Here is a 27,422-nt window from a genome sequence, read left to right as displayed (position 1 = left end):
AGCATCCAACATTACAACATTTAAAAGTAAAAAAAAACATGAAATTCATCATCGGTTTTTGCTCTCATATCTTTGGACAATGATGTCAAAAACATTGTATTTATTTCAGGTGACTTCTACTTTATTTGTTTTCCTTGTTACATACATGGTGTTCCTTTTTGGATTTTACATAGCATGTTTACCTCACAACACAGTAAAGATTTGATGAAAGCCCCTACACATGTGACACAACATAAAAACACAAGTGTGGTATATTATTAGGATGGATGAAAACAATAAAAGGTTAGCATTGCTGTGTTTGAATCTGTTATTAGTATAAGTTTTTGGACAAACATATTTTTTTCTCTTCCCATTTTCTCAACGGAACTGGAGTGGGCTCACACGCAGACCAATCACGTCCTTGCCGATCTCCGTCACCTAGAACACAAAGATATTTTCATGTATAAAACAGAGGTGTCCAAACATTAACAGCATTCAGTAAAATGGAAGGACACTGGGGCCATTTTGCTTGTTTTCACCTTTAAAAGCGAGACAAAAAAAATCGAGAAGGCAATTTCAGTAGAGCCAGAAAATGTAGTTTCGTTGGAAATTTTGCGGAAAAGCTGGGGAACTGAAATGCTAACAGTTAGCACGCCGGCCAGACAGCATGGAGTTACAAAAAATATGAGCAACAGAAGTTTAAAAAAAAAGTGCTACTATGCTAATATGCTATTGCAGTGGTGTCAAGGACCGCATTCAGTAAAATCGGAGGAGGCCGTAGCCATTTTTGACAAGTTTGGTTCGCTAAAGATGCTAAACGCCAACCATATGTCAAAATATGCTAAGCTAGCGGAACAAAACATCCCCGTCAGCTTTGTGTAGTAGGTGACAAAGAAAACAAGTGGCATCTAACAACGGCTTGCAAAACTAACAAGTTAACTCATGCGATCGATCACAAAAACTATTGCATTAATCATGTAATTACGCAGATTAATCACAGTTTATTTTGCTCCTTTACCGTAAACCGACTAACAATGAAATGACATTTGTGACCAAGTACTGAGGCCTTTTGAATTGAATTGATGACATTTTGAAGTTAAATGAAATCATGCCAGCAAGAAATAGCTGTGATGAATCCAATTTCAAAGGTGTGAATAATATGATTTTAAAAGTTTATCGTTTGACAGTATTACTAATAACGTCTCGGTAATAATGAACTCATTCCATTTTTACGAGCTGCTGAGGGCCAATGGAAAACTGGCCCCCGAGCCGCACTTTGGACATCCCTGCTCTAAAACCTTTATTACGTGAGTGTTCTGTAGTTTGCAGTGTGTATACCTGTGTGACCCTGCAGACCTGTCCTTTGTAAGTCGGACAGTAGCAGGCCCCGGACAGAGGGCACTTTTCAACGGGACGTCCGCGGTACAAAGGCACAAAGGAGGCGGCGCACAGATCAAAGGGATTGTGGGGGTCGTAGTTCAACTGGTGGGCGTCCGTCAGGTTCTTCTCGCAGGCTGCCATAATCTTGCGGGTCTTAGAGAGAGATGTGGGGGTGAAAGGATACATTTTTAACATGATTGTCTGGGTATAAAGAGGAGTTTGACGAATTACCTGCTGAGCGACATCGGGCTTAGGTCCCAGCTCCAGCAGGCGTCGTGCAAAACCAGCCGCCGTATTGAAGTTACGCAGTTTGAAGAAGAGGTTCAGAGCTGTGCGCAACACCAGCACCATGTGGACAGGCTGCAGATTACAGTGCGTGAAGTAGGCCGCCATCTGCAAAAAACAAATCAACAAATTACCAAACCGTAGGAAAGTGTGTTCCTTTTGGGGCGGACTGATAGGACTAAACATCACCTCACAAAGCCTCTTCTGCTCATCCAGCGTATCTTTGGGTAGCTTCTTCCTCTCAGTCTCCATGGTCAGACCCACAATGTACTCTTTGCAAATGGTGATCAACTGCTGTGCCTAAAACATTGCAAGTCCACCATCAAGGTCACGTAACATGAAGAACTGTACCTGTCTTGCTATGCTACTTGTACATGTACAGTAGATCAATAAACATGGCAACTAACCTAGAACAACGGCAGCTAAAAGCTCAACAAAACTGTTGTTCAGAAAACCAACCACCTACTCAGTGGTTAGAATGTCCGCCCTGAGACGGGTAGGTCGTGAGTTCAAACCCCGGCCGAGTCATCCCAAAGTCTATAAAAATGGGAGCCATTACCTCCCTGCTTGGCACTCAGCATCAAGGCTTGGAATTGGGGGTTAAATCACCATAAATGATTCCCAGGCGTGGCACCGCTGCTGCCCACTGCTCCCCTCACCTCAAGGGGTGAACAAGGGTGATGGGTCAAATGCAGAGGACACATTTCACCACACCTAGTGTGTGTGTGAGACAATCATTGCTACTTTAACTTTAACCATTTTAGGGACTAAAGTTAAGGTTAAAGTTAACTTTAACTTTAGTCCCTAAAATGAGGCAAATGTTGAAAACAGGCCAATAGACCGAGATCTGTGTATTATCAGGATTACCATATTCTTCAGACTATAAGTCACAGTCTCTTTCAGAGTTTGGCCGGGGGTGCGACATATACTCCTGAGTGACTTATGTATTATGTAAAATTAACACATTACTGTAAAATACCAAATAATATTATTTATCTCATTCACGGAAGAGAGAAGAAAATCGTCACACACACGTCAACCAATAAGAATTCGGCAGGGGAGGGTCATGGCTGAAGTGCATTGTGGGTCATGGAATGCTAACTGCTAACTGCTATATGCTACTGCCGTAGTTATTAAAATGGATAATTTCAACGTTGGCGGTAACTTATAAAAAGTGAGAAGGGCTGAAGAAAAATGGCGTTGAAAAGGAGATCACGTAGTGCAGATTACAAGCTGGACGTAGTGAAATATGCAGCAGAAAAGGACAAGAGGAAGCAGCGCATACCTTTGGAGTTGGCAGAGTTGTTTAGAAGCCACATCCAGGAAGAAGATTTCATGGGATTTATGGATTAGGAGTGAGAGATAGTTTGGTAAAGGTATAGCATGTTCTATATGTTATAGTTACTTGAATGACTCTTACCATAATATGTTAGGTTAACATAGCAGTTGCTTATTTATGCCTCATATAACCTACACTTATTCAGCCTGTTCTTCACTATTCTTTATTTATTTTAAATTGCCTTTCAAATGTCTATTCTTGCTGTTGGATTTTATCAAATACATTTACCCCCAAAATGCGACTTATACTCCAGTGCGACTTATATGTGTTTTTTCCTTCTTTATTATGCGACGTATACTCCAGAGCAATCAATCGGGTAAACATTTAATTCCTATACTGACTGAACAAGCATCATTTACACTACAAAGTAGCATTGATATCTACATTTTCTTATGTAGCAAGTATCTAAGTCTCTCATCTGATACCACGATCATCAGACTAGAGGTTTTAAATGCATAAATTATAGAACATATTTTCTTTATGCTTTTTTACTTGTGGGGGGGAAAGACAGCATTTGATGTTTGCTAGACAATTGGATAAACGCTGGCTTTTTCATTCACACGTCTGAGTAGTATGCAGAGCGACTGCTTTAGTGATCGTTTTCCACTGTACTGCTTTTAAATCATAAATGCTATCATCAGTGTTCGGAAAATTACTTCGGAAAATTACAGTTACTCATTACTTTGCCAATATTCATCCATCCATTTTCTACCGCTTGTCCCTTTCGGGATCACGGGGGTTTGCTGGAGCCGAATCTCAGATGCGTTTCGGGCGGAAGGCAGGGTACACCCTGGACAAGTCGCCACCTCATCACAGGGCCAACACAGACAGACAGACAACATTCACACACTAAGGACCATTTAATGTGTCACCAATCAACCTATCCCCAGGTGCATGTCTTTGGAGGTGGGAGGGGCCTATCCCCAGATGCATGTCTTTGGAGGTGGGAGGGGCCTATCCCCAGGTGCATGTCTTTGGAGGTGGGAGGGGCCTATCCCCAGGTGCATGTCTTTGGAGGTGGGAGGGGCCTATCCCCAGGTGCATGTCTTTGGAGGTGGGAGGGCCCTATCCCCAGGTGCATGTCTTTGGAGGTAGGTGGGGCCTATCCCCAGGTGCATGTCTTTGGAAGTGGGAGGGGCCTATCCCCAGGTGCATGTCTTTGGAAGTGGGAGGAAGCCGGAGTACCCGGAGGGAACCCACGCAGTCACGGGGAGAACATGCAAACTCCACACAGAAAGATCCCCAGCCCGGGATTGTACTCAGAACTACTCAGGACCTTCGTATTGTGAGGCAGACGCACTAACCCCTCTTCCACCGTGCTGCCAATAAAGTAATTGAATTGCTCTTCCATAAATGTAATTACAGTATTTACTAGGGAAAGTAATTAATGCATTACTTTATAAAAAACAGTTTAAATATCTGGCTCACCCAGTTTAGAGTAGTGAGCATTTAAAAGATGGTGCCTGTTGCCAAGTGACACAGCGCCCAGACAGAGGAGCATTAGCTCAGCCTTCGTTGTGTGTGTTAGTTTAGCAGTGGCAGTTACAGCAGCTCTGTTGAATGCCATCCATTTTCTTCTGCTTGTCCCTTTTGGGGTCGCTGGAGCCTATCTCAGCTGCATTTGGGCGGTAGGCGGGGTAAACGCTGGACAATCTCAGCTGCATTCGGGCGGTAGGCGGGGTAAACCCTGGACAAGTGGCCATGTTTCCACTGGATTGTGTTAGCGCTAGTTAATAAAGAGATAGAATGTGCTTCCATGACACAGTCACTTTTAGAACCCCTTCTTTGTCTGGAAGATGTTACATTTTGGTGGCCTTCCAGATTGCAAATGAAACCACGCGTCATAAATGTATCTTTTGAAAAAGTACACGTTTTAATATATATCTTAAAGTAGTCACCTCTGTATTTTTTCAAGACACGATCAAAAAGAAACTTTCTAAACAGTATATAGATTCACCAGGTCACATCATTAGGTACACCTGCACACGCAGATCTATTGTCTCTGCATAAAAAAGCTGATTTTAGCAGCATTTATGTCGCTGCAGGTTGGTGTATTTATGCGCATGCCGCGATTAGATGAAACTAATACTTTATCCTACTTTGGTTTTGTGTATCTTCCCAATCTGAAGTACCTAATGTCCAAATAAGCACATACACCTGACTGTGGGGACACAACGTAGCCAAGCTCCAAAGCCCCAAAAACAGAGGCCTCCAAAATGGATACCTTATAATTTGATGCTTTCGCACCAAGTGTCCAACATTGTAACAACATTTATTGGTCAGAAAATACCAAACTCGTCATCGGTCTCCTTTAAGTAACAATAGGATTAAAATGAGGTGGATTATATATTCAGTAAGGCTTACCTCAGCAATCTCCTGCTTGTTGTCGACGATGAGAAGAGGCACAGACAGCAGGATGGCTCTGAAGCGCTCCACGGCGTCCTCGAAGCGTCCGGAGGTGGTCAGCTGGTAGCACTGCTGCAGGCGGGCAATGAGGTCCGAGAGTCGGAGTCCTACAGCAGGCAGCCCCTGCTTTGCCCCGCAGTCCTGAGAAGGAGAAATGAATATGTGTAAGATATAAAATACATTCCCATCCTTATTACAGACGTATGCGATGTGGGTTGTAGTGCAGTACCTTCCAATTCCTCTGAGGGTTGCCCCGTAGGCAGGGCTGAGAGGGCAGGGCCAGGTAGCAGGTGCGGCCCCTGGTTAGGGTCTGCATGAAGAGCGACTTGTAGGGGCCAAAGTTGACAACTCCAACTTGGTCGTGGAGCAGCTGTGGCCGGCAGAGGTTTGTGATTAAACGACAACGATCACAGCTTCATGGCAGATGTGAGGAAGACCGGGACGTACTCTCATGGCGGTCTCAAAAGAGCCAGCCAGCATGTGGTCCACTGGCAGCTGGGAGTTGTTGCACCACATCTGGGTGGGACTCATTCCCTTGGTCGGTGGGACGAAGAAGCCGTCCTCTGTTGATCCTCCCACACCCGCTGGCAGGTCCTTATGACAAAGAATTAAATACATTTAGTGGGGACTTTCATTTTTCTATGTAGTCTAATGCAGTGTTTTTCCAACCATTGTGCCGCGGCACACTAGTGTGGCGTGAGATATTGTCTAGTGTGCCGTGGGAAACGATGCAACTTCACCTAATTGGTCTAAAAAATATATTTTGCAAATCCATAATCATAACCCGCTAATAATGTGCTGTTGTGTAGTGTCTGTGCTGTGTAGAACTTAGCAGGGTAACCATGTATAACTCCATCTCAGTAGGTGGCAGCAGGTAGTTCATTGCTTTGTAGAAGACGGAACGCATCGAGGATGCGGGAGACAACGTGCAGGTAAAAAGGTATGCAACGCTTAAAGCAAAAATGAACAAAAGGCAAGTCCCGCTAGGAAAAAGGCACTAAAGCATAGGGATGGTTATGCAAAACAAAAGTAAAACTGAACTGGCTACAAAGTAAACAAAACATGAATGCTGGACGACAGCAAAAACTTACAGCATGCGGAACAGAGACGGCGTCCACAAAGTACATCCGTACATGACATGACAATCAACACAGTCCCCACAAAGAAGGATAGCGTATGCACAACTTAAATAGTTTTGATTGCGAAAACAAAGCATGTGCGGGCAATAGCACTCAAAGTTGCAGCATGAAGCTGCTACAGGAGAACACCAACAAAACAGGAAGGGTCACCAACAAAACAGCGCACCCAGGAAACAACAACAAACTCAAAATAAGGCACGACAACTTGCTGGAGTTTCATTTTTTAACCTTTTCTGCTGGTGGTGTGCCTCTGTATTTTTTTTATGAAACAAATGTGCCTTGACTCAAAAAAGGTTGAAACCATTGGTCTAATGAATGATGAACGATGGATGCTCGCCTACCAGCTCTGGAGGAAGGTCCAGGTCCTCCTCCACTTCCCAGCCACCTCCCTCCTCTTTAGCTCCTCCTTCCTCTCCAAATCCATCCTGGGCATCCAAGAAGCCGTCTGGAAAAAAATGGATGCAGCTTTTCTAACAGTGAATCCTTTGCAACATGATTACTGCTCCTGTGTTTGAAATGATCATTGCCTTCATCCAGTTGAAGCTCAGCATCGTCTCCCCAGCCCTCGCTTCCAGTGGCGTCCATGTCCATATCTGCAGCCATCTGGCCTGCTTTCCCTACAAAAATAAAAACACTTGTCACACGGCCTGCTGGCTTCAATCACATGCTTGCATTACCCTTGGCTGCGATGGCTCCCTCGAAGAAGCCCTTTGAGACGGTCAAAAGAGGCCAGTTTGTGTCCAAGGGGTTGATGGGCGGGGGTGGCTGCAGAAGCTGTGCATTGGGATCAATCTCAGGCACCTACGAAAGACATCAAGAGGTTTAAATGGCAAATAGAGTTTTACATGTATGGATGTAAACCACATACAGTCTCCTTCTCTAGATCAAATGTCTCCTTGAGGGCCTCCGCCTCTTCATCCAGTCCATGAGTGGCAGAAGTAAGGTAAGCCAGAGACTCTGGAAACACATCAACATCATGTGTTTGGACTTGAATTTTGTACTGAAAATGAAAGTAAAGTTACTCTGGCCGCAGTTCTTCAGGATGCGAACTCTCTCGCTGACATCTCCCAGGTATAGAGCTGCCTGGTAGTGGCCGCTCATGTCCTTCCTGATCTCAGCTACAAAAAAGGAGCACACAAACATGAGTGGGGTTGCGTCTGACCAGTCTTCCTCAGGAAATAAAACACACTGGTCAATCCCAGGTTCTTTTTTGACGACATTTATGTTGAGTAAGAAGGACCACCAAGACAGAATAACAATATTACTAAGTTTTACTAAAACTTTAGGAGACCAGCCCTCACAATGCGTTAAAAGCAGCATCAAGAAGCGGTGTAAAAATCAAACAGAAAGAGTCAGCTTATTTAAGTACGAAAACAGCCCCTCCTGCCCAGAAAGAAATACAGCCTTTTTGTTCCACAAAAAGGGAGTACATTATATTCCTGGTAGACATTCCAGCCTTCAAAGTGAAACACAGAGTTTACTAACGATCATAAGGTAAAGAAAAAAAAGTGTACAAATGGGAAAATATTAGCTGCTGTAAACGTGATTATGGATAAAGAAAGAATACTTTAAAATATATACATTCTCTACATTCCAGGGTTTCCCACACATTCATTTGTTGCGGCCCGCCACGAAAGAATTACGGCCGCCACAAAAAAAAAATATATTAAATAAATAAATACATTGATTTTTTTGGCTTTTGACTCGCTCGACCGCTCATAAAAGCAATGGGACTGTCTGTAAAAGGAGCTTGTAGTTACATATTATATAAATATGCACATAAAGTGTTGTAATTATATTCCAACTCCGCCTTCTTCTTGGTCATCGCCGCCTGCGCTGCCACCCCCCATGCCCCCCAAATGTCATCATTTCCAGGGATGGAAACTAACAATCCTCAAATGTCACTACTGTTCTTGACCCCCTTCAGTGACAGGAAGTCCAGAAATAGGGTGGGCTTGGCCTTCGACAGTCCTAACAATGATGCTGGTACATAGGGACCTAGCACAAGGGGCGATAAAGCATTCGCATGAAGCTATAATAACCAAGAAAACTCCAATGGAGACCAGGTAAGAATATAAGCATTCTCCACATTGGACTGTGGAGGAACATCATACATAGAGGCCTAAACACCAAATTGTGGGCCTCCATCCACACACTTGGTATGTTTACGTGCACTACAAGACAAATTATTGCATGGATTTGGTTAAAACCAGCTCATAAAAAATACATGTAAAAGCCTAATTAGGTTTTTGTTTTTTTTAAAGATGGTATTCACATATCTGGACAAAGCCCCTAATAATTTGTAAAAAAAAAAAAAAGAAAAAAAAAGAGGAAAAAAAAAGATAAGAAAATATACGAATGAATGAATGTGTGTGTGTGTATATATATATATAAAAGCTAAAAAACTGAATATAAAGTGGCCACAATATTTAGAGCATAAAATAGAGATTTTTTAAAAAAATAGTGTAGCCTCGGTTTGTAACTTTAATTGAGGGTCTTTGAACGCACCACAGTTATGGGCAATGAGATGCAAAGCTGAAATATGAACATAACTCTCCTACGCTGCCACAAATGTATCCATTAGAGTTTAACATTTCTTCCATCAACTCCTTGTTCCAAAATGTGTGAAAGCTTAAAGTTGATTTCTGATGACATGACATCGGCGTTGAGCAATGTGTTCTATGCCACTATACAGGCGGAACAAACCATATCAATGTTATATTAACATATATTCTCATAGTCTTTTTTATTTATAAGTTAAATATTTAAATGGGAAAAAATATATTCAAACTTGACAAAAGCCCAGCGGATGCCCACACACCAAAATATATACTTTTTCATCTTAACTTCTCACCAATCTTCATCATTTTGCGCAGTTTCGCCAGATTGCCAGTGATGAGGTAGAGGAAGGTGAGCTTGTCAAAGTTCTTAGTCCTCTGGTAGCACATCTCCACCACCTGGTGGTGACCTTGCAGCAGCGCGGCCTCGCCCAGACGCTCCCAGCAGCTGCGCTCATCCAGCGCTTTGGCGGCCTCCAGTGCCACCTTGGCGCACAGCAAAAAAGGAGACACTTTAAATGGAGAACTAGCAACATTTCATACTGTGAAACTTCAAATTAGAGAGACAAAGCAGTGGGAACTGCGAGTCCAGCCTGACTACCTCGATGTTTCCACACTCCAAAGCCAGGCTGAAGCGAGTCTTCTCATCTTTGACAAAGTGCAGCGCCACCTCTGGATAGCCCTTCTTCTGCAGGTAGGCAATGATGGACTGGCCCACCAGCTTGGCATTACGGACCATGTGAAGCACCTGAAATGTACAAGAAGGATTTTGAGTAAGTGCGCATGAATTATTTCAACATAAAGCTTTTTTCCCCTCAAGGTATTATTCAGTTTAGTGGGGACGCACCTCATCATACTTTCGGTTGACCAGAGCCATTTTGAAGCGGTACTCTGTGGGGTCGATGGTGAGGACCCGGGGTCTGCACTCTCTGTCCAGGCAGTAAACACTGTTGCCTCGCACACGGGTCACATAGATTGGGAGGTCTAGAGTCCTGATGATGCCATGGTCACTACATGGAGAAAGTGAAACATTGAAAACAGCCATGTCTTCCCCACCTGGTCTAAAAACAGTGGCTGCAACTGACCCAATGTTGTATAAATAATATATTAAGTTGGGCTGTATAATTATCTGGTCGATGGAGGGGAATTTGGACGTCACACTGAATGTGCTGCTGTTTGTGGGTTAGGGTGGACAAATCAAAAGCTTCTGCCTCGTAGGATGTTCCAAACTGCCCCTACAATTATCGGATCTCACAGTATAAACAAACATGGCTTTGGTCGTGCCATTGGTCGGACTGAGTGCTACCCGGATCAAATGAACACCACACGAGGAAAAACAAACCCTGGATTGAACACATCAAACCTCATGAGTCACTCACTAGTATACACACGAAAAATAGAAGTCGCTATCAGTGCATTATTCCAGTACAAAGTGAAGGCAGACCAATCCACCTGCAACAAGTGCTCTGCAGTAAATTGGTGCAAGTAACATTCTTGGAAGTATTGCAGCATCCTGACAGAAGCAAAAAGTGTTTAATGTTCTTTTTTTAAACTATATTGCCAACCTTAACATACCAACAGCAGCTGTTAGCACCACAGTGCTAGCCTAGCTAGGAGGCACAACAAAAACAACACACCACTTCCTCGAGAGAGGTTGCACTTAACACCCAGAATTTGAAGCATCAATCATTCCAATTCAAGTTAGGGCTGGACAATTTATCACATTTTAAACTCCAATTTCGATTTTGGCTTCTCACGATCATTAAAATATTGTTAACCAAAAAACATTGATGGGCCGTGCAACGTGTATGCAAATTCCTGAGCTTGCAACAGTGAAACGAAAGAGTGAAATAAGCGCATAATGAGCGCATAAGTGAAAAAAAAGACTAAATCTATGTGAAGTTTGGGATCTCACCATGGTTGTTACTTTTTATTTCACAGAGCGCTACTATGCCTAATCAATAATCACTAAACTCAACAAAAAAAATAAAGCCATATGATTTCTGCATTAACGTAACCACGGACGGAATCACAGAATCAGCCAATAAAATATCACGGAAACTGACAAAAATGTAACTGAAATGCTGCCATTGTGAGGAGAGGGAGCATTTGTTTAGGAAAATAATGTGTCCGAGAGCGCTCATTCAACACTCAACGCCCGGTCGTGAACTTAATGTCGAGTCAGCCACTTGATACACTGACTAAAAAATGTAACTAAAGCTAGCAAGAAAAATCCATACGACTACAACAAATATAATATGCCTGTGTTGTTGTGAACAACATAATTGATCTAAGATCAATTTCGAAACAGGACAGCAGTTTATATCTTTGTTTTGCCATTTTTGTTGCATCTTTGTTGCCCTTGCTGGATTATAAAAGATGTCGATCAAGGATGTGGTCTGCAGTAGTGGAGCAACGTTCATATATTCTCAATATTCAGTGTTTTATTGTTCATATTGTTAAACCCACATTATGTAATTTCATATACATTCTGAGTGTATTTTCAGTGAAAAACTAAAAAGATCTCGAAAACGGGATGAACTTCACATTTTTTACTGAATTATATGACAGAATGTACATAAAATATAGAATGTGGAATTTACAATATTAACTATGAACAATAAAACACTGAGTATTGAGAATATCTGAAAGTCGCTCTTTTACGTCCCAAATCACCTCCTTGATCAACATCTTTTCAAATCGAGCAAGAACAACAAAGATGCAACACACATGGCGGAAAATATAGAAAAAGTATAAAAAACATCCACTTATTTGATATACTATCACTGTTCTGCAGAACCTTCCACAACAGTGATATTACATCAAGGGGTCAGGCTTGTCGCTGTCCCACCCACTCTGCCTCGTCCTTCGTCAGCATGAAGCAGTGCTCCTACGGTCACCGTAGTGTTTGGTTAATCTATTAACGACCAAACTTTGTCTTGTGAATAACAAGCTTTTGCTTCAACATTTATTCCTCCCTCCATGTATGCATCCTAACATCTATATGTCATACTTGCCAACCCTCACCATTTTTCCGGGAGACTCCGGAATTTCAGTGTCCCTCCCGAAAATCTCCCGGGGCAACCATTCTCCCGAATTTGTCCCGATTTCCACCCGGACAACAATATTGGGGGCATGCCCTAAATGCAGTCTTTAGCGTCCTCTACAACCTGTCGTCACGTCCGTTTTTCCTCCATACAAACAGCGTGTCGGCCCAGTCACATAATAAATGCGGCTTTTACACACACACATAAGTGAATGTAAGGCATACTCGATCAACAGCCATACAGGGCACACTGAGGGTGGCCGTATAAACAACTTTAACACTGTTACAAATATGAACCCAAACCAAACAAGAAAGACAAACACATTTCGGGAGAACATCCGCACCGTAACACAACAGAACAAATACCCAGAATCCCTTGCAGCACTAACTCTTCCGGGACGCTACAATATACACCGCCGCTACCACCAAACCCTGCCCACCTCAACCCCCCTCCGCCTCACCATCTCCCGAATTCGGAGGTCTCAAGGTAGGCAAGTATCCAATATATTAAGCCCATGTCTTCTTTGTTACGTTTACCTGGCCATCATTATCCAGCACCATCTGCTGGTCACATTAAGTATTACAGTCAGTTTAACTGCCTATCGTGTTACGTACCAACTCAAAAATGCAGATTCCGACCACTGGATTCATTTCTATAGTTTGAAAACATCCAGCGCGCCGCATTATACATCTCTTTCCGCTCCTTTTATTTCATAATTAATTTGATGTTGTATCACATTTTTTTTAATATTGAGTAAATTAAATGAAAAAGAAAAGTGTAATGGAAACAGATGTGAATGCGGACATACCCAGAGGTCAGGGCATATTTGATGTGATTGGAGGTGGTGTAAATGAAGACGCCGCTCTCGTCCCAGGCTCCGCTCTTCACTCGGATGTTCTCATGAATGTTGCACAGACTCTCAAGCTTGCGGTTGCAAATCATGATGGCTGTAGGACAAACGGGTGGGAAAATGTTAGGCTTTTTTAGATGACTTAAGACGAGAGCCAGAGTCACGCCCGATTCTCACCGTGCTTGGCCAGCAGAGCCACATGGCTGGTGTCAGCGCTCCACACCACATACTTGACTTTGGCGATCTTGACGGTAGCCAGCGAGCGCTTCTGCTGCACGTCAAACAGCGTCATGCCGTCGGCATCGCGCAACAGCAGCGAGCCGGTCCCTGCGTAGAAGATCTCCTCACAACTCGGCACCTGCACTTTCTTGACAATCTCATTCTTCAGGTTTTTGATCAGCAGCTACAAAAGTGAAGACAACGACGCAGTCAGTGGCAAATTAAATTAAAGCAGAATTGAAAATTTCGACTTGAAGTAGTTCATTCTCACTAACACTACGGAGGTACGATTTGCTGTTGAAATGAAAGGATTCTTACAGAGTGCATTCGGTCCAGGACGGCAAACCTGTTTCTGGCCACCCAAACGGCTGTCAGGCCAGAGGACCTCTTACCTTCTGGTGCTGAGACATGACAAACATTGCAGTAAATGCCCATAGATTTTCAAATAAATCACAATAGAATAAAGCTACAGAGACTTTGCAAGGCTATCATACCATCAGGGTTCTGAGAGTCACTCTCTTTGGGAATAGAGTACAGGTCATAGGTGCTGTTCTCCAGGTTTGTCGCCCTCTGAAAGAGTATTCCAAACAGTATTATATATGAAACCATATTAATGTGAGTTTTTGTTGCGTAGAGAAATACTAACAGTGCAGAGCAGGACAGCATTCTCAGCAGGGTTGTAGGACATGCTGAACACTGGAAACTTAGACCCACTGAATCAAGGGGACAAAAAGTTCTCACTTATTTGCACCTGATAAATGTAATCGATGGGGCTCGTCGCTGCAAATAAACCTGCCTGCGCAGCTGCATGACAGCAGTGTCCTTGCTGCTGTTGAAGTCCAGCTGACGCAGAAAGCGCTCCTTGACATAGTAAAGCATGTTGCCGTAGACGGCATATGCTGGGCGCTCACGCTCCAACTTGAACACAATCATGCCGCTGTCATGGCCTGAAGGAAACAGTGGAAAATGAGCATAAACATATTCAATTGATGATGTGACTCTGAAGCGGCTGACGCACCAGCAGCAAACAGGTTGAGGTTTGGGTGAGCGCCAAGCACCCAGAAGCGGTCGTGGTCCCGGCGGAAGGTCTGCACTCCTGTCCTCTTCGACATGTCCCATACACGGATGCTCTTGTCCTCAGAGTTGGACAGGATGAGCTCCTGGCGGGGATGGAAAACGGCACAGGAGACATTGTTGTAGTGGCCGCGGCATGTATCCAGCTCCCAGGCCTTGGACTCTGAAGGAGAGAGGACCAAAAAGGAGATCAATTACACTTCTTCTACAAGATGTAGAAATTACATCATTTTTGGGTGGCTTAAGCAACAATCTGTTAGTGTTTCCCCCAGCACTGCAATGTATTCCTTGCTGTGCGTTGATGGGAGGAGATAATGTCATTGTCTAATTCGTACAGCAGTCTTTGACTAAGGATTTTCATCAGGGCTGTACACTTCTCTTTTTCACTAGGAGCACCGCTGCTAAATGAAAAAAGTTAGTAGCACAGAATAAATGTAGGCGTAATATAAAATAACCTAAAATAGTACAAATTGTCTATGAAGGTTTTCATTCATGCAGGTCATTGTCATCTCAGGGCGTTCAATCGATCGCAACTGAACTTCTTGCTTTGTCTTGGAAGACGTTTCGGCGCCCATCAGATTAGGCTTCATCAGTTCGTGCTCATAGATTTAGATTATTCAGTGTGCTACACACCAGTGTGCCGTGAGATACAGCCTAGTGTGCCGTGGGAGATTATGCAGTTTCACCTATTTGGGTTAAAAATATTTTTTGCAAACCAGTAATTATAATCTGCAAATAATGTGCCGTTGTTGAGTGTCTGTGCTGTCTAGAGCGTGGCAGATTAACCACGTTCTACCATACCAAATCAGTAGGTGGAAGTCGGTAGCGAATTGCTTTGTCGATGTTGGGAACACATCAAGTGAATTATATTTATATAGTGCTTTTCTCTAGTGACTCAAAGCGCTTTACATAGTGAAACCCAATATCTCAGTTACATTTTTCAAACCAGTGTGGGTGGCACTGGGAGCAGGCGGGTAAAGTGTCTTGTCCAAGGACACAACGGCAGTGACTAGGTTGGCAGAAGCGGGCATCGAACCTGGAACCCTCAAGTTGCAGGCACGGCCGCTCTACCAACCGAGCTATACCGCCCGTGTGAAACGAGAATAGTTTGTCGTGACCACAATATGCAGGCGACAGCGGGAGGCAGAGTTCAGGTAAATAGGTATTTAATGCTTAAACCAAAAATAAACACAAGGTGAGTGCCCCTAAGAAAAGGCATTAAAGCTTAGGGATGGCTATGTAGAACAAAACTAAAACTGAACTGGTTACAAAGTAAGCAAAAACAGAATGCTGGACAACAGCGAAGACTTACAGCGTGTGTGAGCAGAGATGGCGTCCACAAAGTACATTTGTACATGACATGACAACAATGTTCACAGAAAAAAAGATAGCAACAACTTAAATTTTCTTGATCGCTAAAACAAAGCAGGTGCGGGGAATATCCCTCAAAGGAAAACATGAAAAAGCAACAGGAAAAGCCACCGAAATAGGAGCACAAGACAAGACCTAAAACACTACACACGGGAAAACTCCAAAAAACTCAAAATAAGTCAGGGCGTGATGTGACAGGTGGTAACAGTACACCTACTTTGAGACAGGAGCTACATTGATGGATGGTTAGTTATGGTTTAAAGTCATATCAAACAATTGCGACAACCATTTTTTACTGTAATCTTAAAGGCCTACTGAAATGAGATGTTCTTATTCAAACGGGGATAGCAGGTCCATTCTATGTGTCATACTTCATCATTTCGCAAATATTGCCATATTTTTGCTGAAAGGATTTAGTAGAGAACATCCATGATAAAGTTCACAACTTTTGGTGCTGATAAAAAAGCCTTGCCTGTACCGGAAGTAGCAGACGATGAGGTCACAAGGGTGAGGGCTCCTCACGTCCTCACATTACTTATAATGGGAGCCTCCAACAAAAAGAGCTATTCGGACCGAGAAAACTACAATTTCCCCATTAATTTGAGCGAGGATGAAAGATTCTTGGATGATGATATTGATAGCGAAGGACTAGAAAAAAAAAAATTTGAAAAAAATAAGTGAAGTGAAGTGAATTATATTTATACAGCGCTTTTCTCTAGTGACTCAAAAGCGCTTTACATCGTGAAACCCAATATCTAAGTTACATTTAAAGCAGTGTGGGTGGGTCAAGTGTCTTGCCCAAGGACACAACGGCAGTGACTAGGATGGCGGAAGCGGGAATCGAACCTGCAACCCTCAAGTTGCTGGCACGGCCACTCTACCAACAGAGCTATGCCGCCCAAAAAAGTTAAACAGTTTTAAAAAAAAAAAGGCGATTGCATTTGGACGGATTCAGATTTTTTTAGACACATTTACTAAGATAATTCTGGGAAATCCCTTATCTTTCTATTGTGTTGCTAGTGTTTTAGTGAGACTAAATAGTACCTGATAGTCGGAGGGGTGTGTCCACGGGTGTCTTGAGGCCAGTGTCTGACGGAAGTCACGGGAGATACAAAGATGGCGCAAACTCCACAGATATCGCGTAAGAGGCGCCTTTTTAACACAATTTTCTCACGGAAACCTGGCAGTTGACAAGTGGTCGGGAACCATGTTCGTTTGACCACTCGGATCCATAGTAAAGCTTCACCTCTGGGAATTTTAAACAAGGAATCACCGTGTGTTTGTGTGGCTAAAAGCTAAAGCTTCCCACCTCCATCATTCTACTTTGTCTTCTCCATTATTAATTGAACGGATTGCAAAAGATTCAGCAATACAGATGTCCAGAATACTGTGTAATTATGCGATGAAAAGAAACGACTTTTAGCCGTGTGTGGTGCTGCGCTAACATGTCCCCTCCAACCCGGTACGTCACACGCACGCGTCATCATTCCGCCACCTTTTCAACAAGAAACTTTGTGGAAAATTTTAAATTGTAATTTAGTAAACAAAAGCGGGCGTATTGGCATGTGTTGCAATGTTAATATTTCATCATTGATATATAAACTAGTGGTGGCTAGTAGTGGCTTTCAGTAGGCCTTTAATAGAGTATTTCTGATTCTGATACATTTGCGGACGTGCATGAGTGAGGGCAAGTAGGTAGTGCCAAATCTATTTGTGGTGGGCCATCATAAACAAATAAGTGTATAAAAAGCTATGTTCTTACCATTCATCCGCCAGATCTTGACCTGCCTGTCATCAGCCCCCGAGACAATAAGAGGCATGCTGGGGTGGAAGGCTGCCCAGTTGACCCCCCGATCATGACCCTGGACAAAGACACGCGAGTATGGATGACTAAGAATTTCAAGGCCTGAAGACAAAATGACATTTAAATGTGTCATTGGATGTATTTCTTTAAACTAAGGGTGCACAAAAACCTTCTCTCACCTCCAGGACGTGCTTGACGACAGCATCAGAGGCCCCGAACAAGTCGACACCAGATAAACCGCGGACCTCGGTCTCCACGGCGCCGGGAGACAGGTTCTTCTTCCTCAACCCTGGAACCAACATTCACAGTACCGGTTGTGGTGGACAGGGGAGGTGTTTTGTTGTTACAGAGGCCACAAGCACAGTACAGAGGGGGTGAAACAAGTCAACACAAACAAATCAAATACAACAACAATGGCAATGAAGAGAGAAGCTAGGTTTGGAGGAGAGACAACTGCTGGACCAGTAAACACGCACTCAGGATGGAAACACAGCAATACAACCTTTGCTCTCCCTCCAGCTGAATACACTTTGAATCGGATTGGGTTAGAGACAAAAAAAATAGCCATGATTTGGTTGGAGGTTTTTAAAGAGGACAGATTGTGATGGTGATTCCTGCCTAAAAAACAATGTGGTGAGCATCTGGTTCAGCAGCTTAAAGAGATGGAGGGGTGTAAAAGGGCAATGGAATGGAACTCGGAACCTATGTGCAAGTATGGATGTTTCCAGGTAGGGCAATGATAAGGGGGCACACGAGGGTAGGGTGTGGCTGATGTGGAGCATTGGGATTGGGTGGTGTGGTAAATACTTGTATTACTGCTTTGGAAGCTCATGCGTGTTGGATGAGTCTCATGCAAAGTTCATTGTGACTTTTTTCACTTACATGTCAGCAATAAAAGATGGCAACAATTAAGGGTGTCCCAATACAATTTTTGTTTACTTCCTATACCGATATTGGAGCCTGGCTGATACGGAGCTTGATCCGATATCACCATACATACATACTTTTTGCAGTGTGGAATGTTAGACTAGTTTGATCAAGTGGATTTACAATGGTAGGTATGAAAACACTAACCTATTTATTATTAACCTTCTGGAATGGACTTATGTTGTCTTTAAAGACAGTACTGTAATTATTGTGGCGATTGGTCTTTGATGATTCCCGCAATCATTTGTGAAGTTAAATTCAGGACGCATTAAGTTGATGATGGGGGCAGGTTTGTTACTGGATAATCTCCAATATGCTTCTGACTTAGAGACTTCATATGTGAAGTGAAGTAAATTATACTTAAATAGTGCTTTTCTCTAGTGGCTTTACAGAGTTACCGTGCATTATCTAAGTTAAGTTTAGACAAGTGTGGGTGGCACAGGGAGCAGGTGGGTGAAGTGTCTTGCCCAAGGACACAACAGCAGTGACTAGGATGGCAGAAGCCAGGATCGAAACCCAGAACCCTCAAGTTGATGGCACGGCTGCTCTACCAACCGAGCTACGCCGCCACACGTACAGTATAAGTAATATGCAACTACCGGTATAATACTATATTCATTTGATACTTGCTTATATTGACACATGTTTTAGACTGCAATTTTGTTCAATTGTGGACAATTATAACATATTTTAAGCGTGTGTGCTAAGCTGTTGTGTAACTGCTAGCTCCTAGTAGCCTACCATGTTTAACCTTTGTAAATGACTTGATTAAAATACAAGAAAAGACTAACCTTGAGTGCTTCTTATTGACTTGCTGTCCACCTTTGCACAAATAAACGCGCTGCTTGTATCGGAGCGCTTACGTCAACAATTTTAAATACAAGCTGGTATAACCTGATACTTTTCTTTTGCTGATTTTAGGCTGATATCCCATATCAATATCAAATCAGGACACCCTCGAGGAACATTGCAGTGGTTGATAGTAAGAATGTAAAAAAAAAAAAAAGACTATATTCCATGCTTGGTTTGTGCAAATGCCATGGCTGATTTCTAATGGCAGACCTGATGGAAAAATCATAAAGGTTTTAAAAAGTTAGTAGTAATGGATGCGGTCTGTTAATAATTAAAAGAGTGTTTTGTATGATGCAAGTGCTAGAGAGATGTCTGTTAGCATTGTAAAGCACAAGAGGTCTGCAGAGAAGCCTTGTAACTGCACAAATAAGGGAGGAAATACATATTTTGCATGTGACGAGTGGGATTAGTGTTTAGTTACTGAGGAGAAGCAGACAGAAAGATGAGTAAAAGCCCCCAAAAAGCAACAAACAACAACAGCAAACATTAAAAGCATGCAGTGACACACAAACACCTCCTCTTTTTCCTTTAAGAAGTCATTTAAGCTTCTTGCTCAATAGATACTTAACTAATCATCAATTAATCTGTCCTTAGAGGAGGTGCTTGTGCATATAGCCCACATAGATTTGTCCAAACGAGGAAGAGGAAGGCCCAGGACTTCTGATCCATTTGCGTCCTCTTCCTCATCTGAATGTGGACACACCCAGGTTAAAATATCACTTTTTTCTGGTGTAAAAATAAGAAACCATGACAATTATGTTCATGGCCTCATTTTACAACAGGAAAACCGTCAATTTCAACAAGGATGGCTTCAGTGTACACCCCCAGTCCTCCGCCAACACAGCCCGGCCCAGTCTCCTGTGCTCCTCTTATCCTTAAGCCCTCACCGGAGATATCCCACACTCGCACGGTTTGGTCCAGGCTGGCTGAGACCACCAGGTCCTCAGACGGGTGGAACTGGGCACACATCACGTAGTGATTATGGCCAGTCAGCACACTGAAGAAATGAAGACAAGAAACACAGGCGTGGACATTGAGTGTGATTGTTACAGCTGAGGTTTACCAGTAGAGGCATTTATTACCAGACGCAAGTTCTGGACTGCCAGTTCCAGATACGAATGGTCTGGTCATCGGACGCGCTCAGAATCCAGGGGTACTCCTAGAAACGAGCTAATGAATGTGACTGGGCAGGTCGGACATTAAGAACAGGTGACAGACAGACGACTCACATGGTGGAAGAAGGTGGTCCTGATGTAGTCCAGGTGTCCGAGGAGGGTGAAGAGGCAGCGTCTCAGCTTGTAGTTCCATACCTTATCAAAACACAACAATAGTTGTTATTGTTCAAATATTCAAGGATTGGGTAGTAACTTTTCATGTTGCTCAAAGACAATGCAGCATGTAAAGGATGTATTTTGATGCCTTTTCTTGGTTTAACTCTTATCTTACTGACAGGGTGCAGTGTGTCTCCCATAACAATGTGACCTCGGACTATGTTAAGGTAACGCGTTGAGTTCCCCAGGGTTCGGTTCTTGGCCCTGCACTCTTCAGCATCTACATGCTGCCACTGGGTAACGACATCCGCAAACACGGTCTTAGCTTTCGCTGTTATGCTGATGACACCCAGCTCTACATGCCCCTAAAGCTGACCAACACGCCGGATTGTAGTCAGCTGGAGGCATGTCTTCATGAAATTAAACAATGGATGTCCGCTAACTTTTTGCAACTCAATGCCAAAAAAATGGAAATGCTGATTATCGGTCCTGCTAGACACCGACCTCTATTTAATAATACAACTGTAACATTTGACAAGCAAACAATTACACAAGGCGACTCGGTAAAGAATCTGGGTATTATCTTCCACCCAACTCTCTCCTTTGAGTCACACATCAAGAGTTACTAGAACGGCCTTCTTTCATCTCCGTAATAATCGCTGAAATTGGTTCCATTTTGTCCACTAGCGATGCTGAGATCATTATCCATGCGTTTGTTATGTCTCGTCTCATTTACTGTAATGTATTATTTTCAGGTCTCCCTAAGTCTAGCATCTAGGGACGGCGTGGCGCAGTGGGAGAGTGGCCGTGCGCAACCCGAGGGTCGCTGGTTCAAATCCCACCTAGTACCAACCTCGTCACGTCCGTTGTGTCCTGAGCAAGACACTTCACCCTTGCTCCTGATGGGTGCTGGTTGGCGCCTTGCATGGCAGCGCCCTCCATCAGTGTGTGAATGTGTGTGTGAATGGGTAAATGTGGAAGTAATGTCAAAGCGCTTTGAGTACCTTGAAGGTAGAAAAGCGCTATACAAGTACAACCCATTTATCATTTATTAAAAGATTACAGTTGGTATAAAATGCGGCTGCTAGACTTTTGACAAGAACAAGAAAGTTTGATCATATTAGGTCTATACTGTATATACCTTTATATACATATAAACATACATATATACCTATACTGTATATACCTTTATATACATATATACATACATATATAGCTGTACTGTATATACCTTTATATACATATATATATACCTATACTGGCTCACCTGCACTGGCTTCCTGTGCACTTAAGATGTGACTTTAAGGTTTTACTACTTGTGTATAAAATACTACACGGTCTAGCTCCATCCTATCTTGGCGATTGTATTGTACCATATGTCCCGGCAAGAAATCTGCTTTCAAAGAACTCCGGCTTATTAGTGATTCCCAGCGCCCAAAAAAAGTCTGCGGGCTATAGAGCGTTTTCCGTTCGGGCTCCAGTACTCTGGAATGCCCTCCCGGTAACAGGTGGAGATGCTACCTCAGTAGAAGCATTTAAGTCCCATCTTAAAACTCATTTGTATACTCTAGCCTTTAAATAGACCTCCTTTTTAGACCAGTTGATCTGCCATTTTTTTTTTCTTTTCTGCTCTGCCCCTCTCTCCCCTTTTTAGACCAGTGGATCTGCCGTTTCTTTTTTCCTCTGCCCCCCTATCCCTTGTGGAAGGGGGGGGCACAGGTCCGGTGGCCATGGATGAAGTTCTGGCTGTCCAGAGTTGGGACCCGGGGTGGACCGCTCGCCTGAGCATCGGTTGGGGACATCTCTGCGCTGTTGACCCGTCTCCGCTCGGGATGGTCTGCTGCTGGCCCCACTATGGACTGGACTCTCACTATTATGTTAGATCCACTATGGACTGGACTCTCACTATTATGTTAGATCCACTATGGACTGGACTCTCACTATTATGTTAGATCCACTATGGACTGGACTCTCACTATTATGTTAGATCCACTATGGACTGGACTCTCACTATTATGTTAGATCCACTGTGGACTGGACTCTCACTATTATGTTAGATCCACTATGGACTGGACTCTCACTATTATGTTAGATCCACTATGGACTGGACTCTCACAATATTATGTTAGATCCACTATGGACTGGACTTTGACCATAATATGCTAGACACACTCGACGTCCATTGCATCTGGTCTCCCCTAGAGGGTGGGGGTTACCCACATCTGCGGTCCTCTCCAACGTTTCTCATAGTCATTCTCATTGACATCCCACTGGTTTGTGAGTTTTTCCTTGCCCTTATGTGGGATCTGAACCGAGGATGTCGTTGTGGCTTATGCAGCCCTTTGAGACACTCGTGATTTAGGACTATATAAATAAACATTGATTGATTGAAGACGAACACGATTAATCAAACTCAAGCTTACCTTGATTTTGTAGTCATCGCCTCCCGACACGAACAGGGGCTGCTGTTTGTGGAAGTCGATTCCTCGAACAGGGCCTTGTGCAATAGATTCAAATTAGTCATTACAGTTAGATAATTAAAGTCCTACTGAAAGCCACTACTAGCGACCACGCAGTCTGATAGTTTATATATCAATGATGAAATATTAACATTGCAACACATGCCAATACGGTCGGGTTAGTTTATTAAATTGCAATTTTACATTTTGCGCCGAAGTGTCCTGCTGAAATGTTGCGGTATGATGACGCGTGCGCGTGAAGTCATGCATTGTAGAGGACATTTTGTTCCAGCACCATTCCCAGCTATAAGTCCTCTGTTTTCATTGCATAATTACACAGTATTCTGGACATCTGTGTTGCTGAATCTTTTGCAATTTGTTCAATGAATAATGTAGACATCAAAGAAGAAAGCTGTAGGTAGGAAGCGGTGTATTGCGGCCGCCTTTAGCAACACAAACACAGCCGGTGTTTCATTGTTTACATTCCCGAAAGATGACAGTGAAGCTTTACTTTGGAACAGAGCGGTCAAGCGAACACGGTTGGATTGGAACACACACAAAGTACAGTGTATTATGCAGCGATCATTTCAAAAGATCGTGTTTCGAAGAGGGTCCCTTGCAAAGGGCAGAGATGGGCATCGCCACCACCCGTCGACTGGTGCTGAAGAAAGGTGCGGGGCCGACCTTCAGGTTGTACAGGTACGACCGTATAATCTCACTCAAACACTAGTAACACAATAAGCAGATAAGGGATTTTCCAGAATTATCCTAGTAAATTAGTCTGATAACATCTGAATCGCTCCCACTGTATATAGTCTTCTTTTTTTGTCTAGTCCTTCACTCTCACTTTCTTCATCCACAAATCTTTCATTTTTGCTCAAATTAATGGGGAAATCGTCGCTTTCTCGGCCCGAATCGCTCTCGCTGCTGGTGGCCATTATTGTAAACAATGTTCGGATGTGAGGAGCTCCACAACCCGTGACATCACGCGCACATCGTCTGCTACTTCCGGTACAGGCAAGGCTTTTTTTATCAGCGACCAAAAGTTGCAAACTTTATGGTCGATGTTCTCTACTAAATCCTTTCAGCAAAAATATGGCAATATGGCGAAATGATCAAGTATAACAAATAGAGTGGACCTGCTATCCCCGTTTGAATAAGAAAATGTCATTTCAGTAGGCCTTTAATGATCACTAACATACTGCATGTATTACCATCGTGCTCGTCGAACTTGTCGATCAGCGTGCACATTCGATAGTCCCACAGCTGGATGACTCCGTTGTGCAAACTTGCAAGAACCCATGGTCTCTTCGGATGGAAACTCAGGCCTGAAATGTACAGCATGCACAGGTGAAGGCAGTTATCCTGAATTAACTTGAAGCATGAGTCACGTGATGGTCATCAATCAGATATACCAGGGGTCGGCAACCTTCACCAATCAAAGAGCCATTTTGACCCGTTTCACAAAATAAAGAAAATGATGGGAGCCACAAGACTCTTGAAATTAATAATGAAATATCACTGTATACAGAGTTTGGTTTTGCTTTGTGCTATGTATAAACCAGGGGTCTCAGACACGCGGCCCGCAATTAAATATGAAGATTTGATGTTAGTGCAGCAAGTGACTTTTATATGAATGCCCTTTATTAGCATCACCCATGCAATTCCTCCCGATTTGTCCGGGAGACTCGCGGGTTACTGAGTGACTATTCCCTCGGACGTCTGCTGAGTAATACCCAATCAACAACAATAAGGGCGTGCTACGAGGGCACAGCTTTAAGCGCCCTCCACAAATTGTACAAACAGCTTACCAGTCAAGTCATGTGTTTTATGTAGCATATGCGACTGCAAGGCATTCTTGTTCAACAGCCATACAGGTCACACTGAGGGTGCCAGTTTAAACAACTTTAACACTGTTACAAATATGCGCCACACTGTGAACCCATACCAAACAAGAATGACAAACACATTTTGGGAAAACATCCGCACTGTAACACAACATAATAAATACCCAGAATACCATGCAACCCTGACTCTTCCAGGCTACATTATACACTTCGCTAGCACCAAATCCCAACGCACCCTCCTGTGTCGGTTGAGGTGGGCGGGGTTAGGGGGGGAGGGGTTTGGTGCTAGTGAGGTGTAACATATAGCCTGGAGAGTCAGGGTTGCATGGGATTCTGGGTATTTATTATGTTGTGTTTATGTTGTGTTACAGTGCGGATGTTTTCCCGAAATGTGTTTGTCATTCTTGTTTGGTGTGGGTTCACAGTGTGGTGCATATTTGTAACAATGTTAAGGTTGTTTATATCATAACCCTTAGTGTAACCTGTATGGCTGTTGAACAAGTATGGCTTGCAATCGCTAGAAGATTGTAATAGAGGTTTCACACAATATGTGACCGGCCCGTACGCACTTAGTGTTGTGTAACAGCGGACACATCTACATGTTTTAGAAGATATAATGGGTATTGCCATCATGGCCCGCCCTCAATGTTGCTGCCCGAGTGAAAATAGCAGGATGTCTACCTCAGACAATTTTAGGGAAAGGCATTGAGGTCAGAAATCTCCCGGTAATTTCGGGAAGGTCGGCAACTTAACAGTTAAGCCACACCAGAGTGAACAAAGAGCTGCATGCGGCTCTGGAGCCGCGGCTTGTCGACCCCTGAGATATACAGTTAGGGTATCATTTTACCATGAATTGATAAATGTGGACTCCCGACTTAAACAAGTTGATAAACTTATTGGGGTGTTAGCATTTAGTGGTCAATTGTAGGGAATATGTACTGAACTGTGCAATCTACAAATAATATGTACTGTGCAATCTACTAATAATATGTACTGTACTGTACAATCTACTAATAATATGTACTGTACTGTGCAGTCTACTAATAATATGTACTGTACTGTGCAATCTACTAATAATATGTACTGTACTGTGACATCTACTAATAATATGTACTGTACTGTGCAATCTACTAATAATATGTACTGTACTGTGACATCTACTAATAATATGTACTGTACTGTGCAATCTACTAAAACAAGTTTCAATCAATCAATCAATCAATCAATCAATCAATCAATCCGCTACCGATAGCGTTAGCATAATCACAACAGAAACATTTGCGTACATTATATTGTCTAGACTTAGCTTACAACCCAGTTATATAAAATACTACACATAATACAACAATATGCAGTTCAATTACGACAATGACATCATTAATACAGAAATGATGTAGGCTTATTGCCTGCTAATGTTAGCTACTTAGCTAGCCGCAGCTTACCTTTAACACGGGCCGACTTAGTTTCAAATTTGGTTAACATTATCGATAAATGTTAACGCTATATATCTGCAAAATAGCAATCCACCAGAACGTGGACTATAAGAGTAATATACCCGGGATAAGTTTATGCTAGACGACTATCCGCCGTCTAAGATGACTTCTCCTCTGACACGTAGCACGCTCTGTCTTCCGGGTTGGAGCAATAAAGTTATTTCATTTATTTATTTGAGAAATAATAATCAAAGTATGGACAAAAAAAGTACAAAGACCGTACAAAACAGCGTCAGGGGGTTGAAAATTCAAAGTAACTAAAATAGAATGCAAAATGCATTAGGGAGGAAAAGACGCAGAAAGCGCCACTGCGGCTGCGCAGAAAATTCACAAAAGATACATCAGGGGTCGCTGTCACGCCAAATGTCATCCCCCCCATTTACTTCCGGGGTCATGATTATACAGACGTTTTTGTTAATGCTATATTATACAAATATAACGCTATATTATAAAAATATAACGCTATATTATAAAAATACAGACGTTTTTGTTAACGCTATATTATGAAAAAAAAAAAATATTTACAGACACAAGCTATGGGATGACGCATTGTGCCAGCTTTTTTGAAACACGTTGCAGGCCTCAAATTTGCCAAAATTAACAAAGTGTACCAGTTCGAAAGTTAAGTATCTAGTCTTTGCAGTCTATTCAGTTGAATATAGGATTTGCAAATCATTGTATTCTTTTTATTTATGATTCAGTAGGTTTTACACAACGTGCCAACTTCACTGGTTTTGGGTTTTGTATATGATCGCGATCTTTCTGTGTGGAGTTTGCATGTTCTCCCCGTGAATGTCTGGGTTCCCTCCGGGTACTCCGGCTTCCTCCCACTTCCAAAGACATGCACCTGGGGATAGGCCCCTCCCACCTCCAAAGACATGCACCTGGGGATAGGTTGATTGGCAACACTAAATGGTCCCTAGTGTGTGAATGTTGTCTATCTGTGTTGGCCCTGTGATGAGGTGGCGACTTGTCCAGGATGTACCCTGCCTTCCGCCCGATTGTAGCTGAGATAGGCACCAGCGACCCCCGCGACCCCAAAGGGAATAAGCTGTAGAAAATGGATGGATGGATAGGATCTTTTGATGATCATGGCTTACATTTTATGAAAACCTCGAATTG

General features: G+C 43.0%; 1 protein-coding gene across 1 annotated transcript; it reads right to left on the bottom strand.

Annotated features, from left to right (window-relative positions):
* Positions 1–94: 94 nt before the first annotated feature.
* copa (COPI coat complex subunit alpha) lies at positions 95–26,588 on the bottom strand. Its single transcript, XM_061919569.1, has 30 exons — positions 26,250–26,588; positions 24,175–24,288; positions 22,925–22,998; positions 20,460–20,540; positions 20,313–20,389; positions 20,118–20,227; positions 17,631–17,740; positions 17,410–17,509; positions 14,221–14,439; positions 13,999–14,149; positions 13,849–13,915; positions 13,697–13,772; positions 13,521–13,603; positions 13,161–13,386; positions 12,942–13,080; positions 9,934–10,096; positions 9,688–9,834; positions 9,383–9,572; positions 7,551–7,646; positions 7,397–7,485; positions 7,206–7,329; positions 7,056–7,145; positions 6,870–6,973; positions 5,837–5,983; positions 5,619–5,759; positions 5,348–5,530; positions 1,834–1,944; positions 1,591–1,752; positions 1,318–1,512; positions 95–417 (listed from the first exon to the last, which is right to left on the bottom strand). Exons 1-30 carry the CDS (start codon positions 26,287–26,289, stop codon positions 358–360), a joined length of 3,669 nt encoding a protein of 1,222 aa, XP_061775553.1. The 5' UTR covers positions 26,290–26,588; the 3' UTR covers positions 95–357.
* Between the last annotated feature and the right edge of the window lie 834 nt (positions 26,589–27,422).

Source organism: Nerophis ophidion, linkage group LG14, assembly GCF_033978795.1.
Source record: "Nerophis ophidion isolate RoL-2023_Sa linkage group LG14, RoL_Noph_v1.0, whole genome shotgun sequence".
Lineage (NCBI taxonomy): Eukaryota > Metazoa > Chordata > Actinopteri > Syngnathiformes > Syngnathidae > Nerophis > Nerophis ophidion.
This window is presented reverse-complemented; position numbering and strand designations above follow the sequence as displayed.

Excerpts from the sequence above, each read along its gene's own strand:
- copa (XM_061919569.1), bottom strand. The coding sequence starts at position 26,289 with ATGTTAACCAAATTTGAAACTAAGTCGGCCCGTGTTAAAG. Across the intron at positions 13,081-13,160 it reads GGCTCTGCTGGCCAAGCACG|CCATCATGATTTGCAACCGC; the intron begins GTGAGAATCGGG and ends TTTGTCCTACAG. Across the intron at positions 1,753-1,833 it reads AGCAGAAGAGGCTTTGTGAG|ATGGCGGCCTACTTCACGCA; the intron begins GTGATGTTTAGT and ends TGTTTTTTGCAG.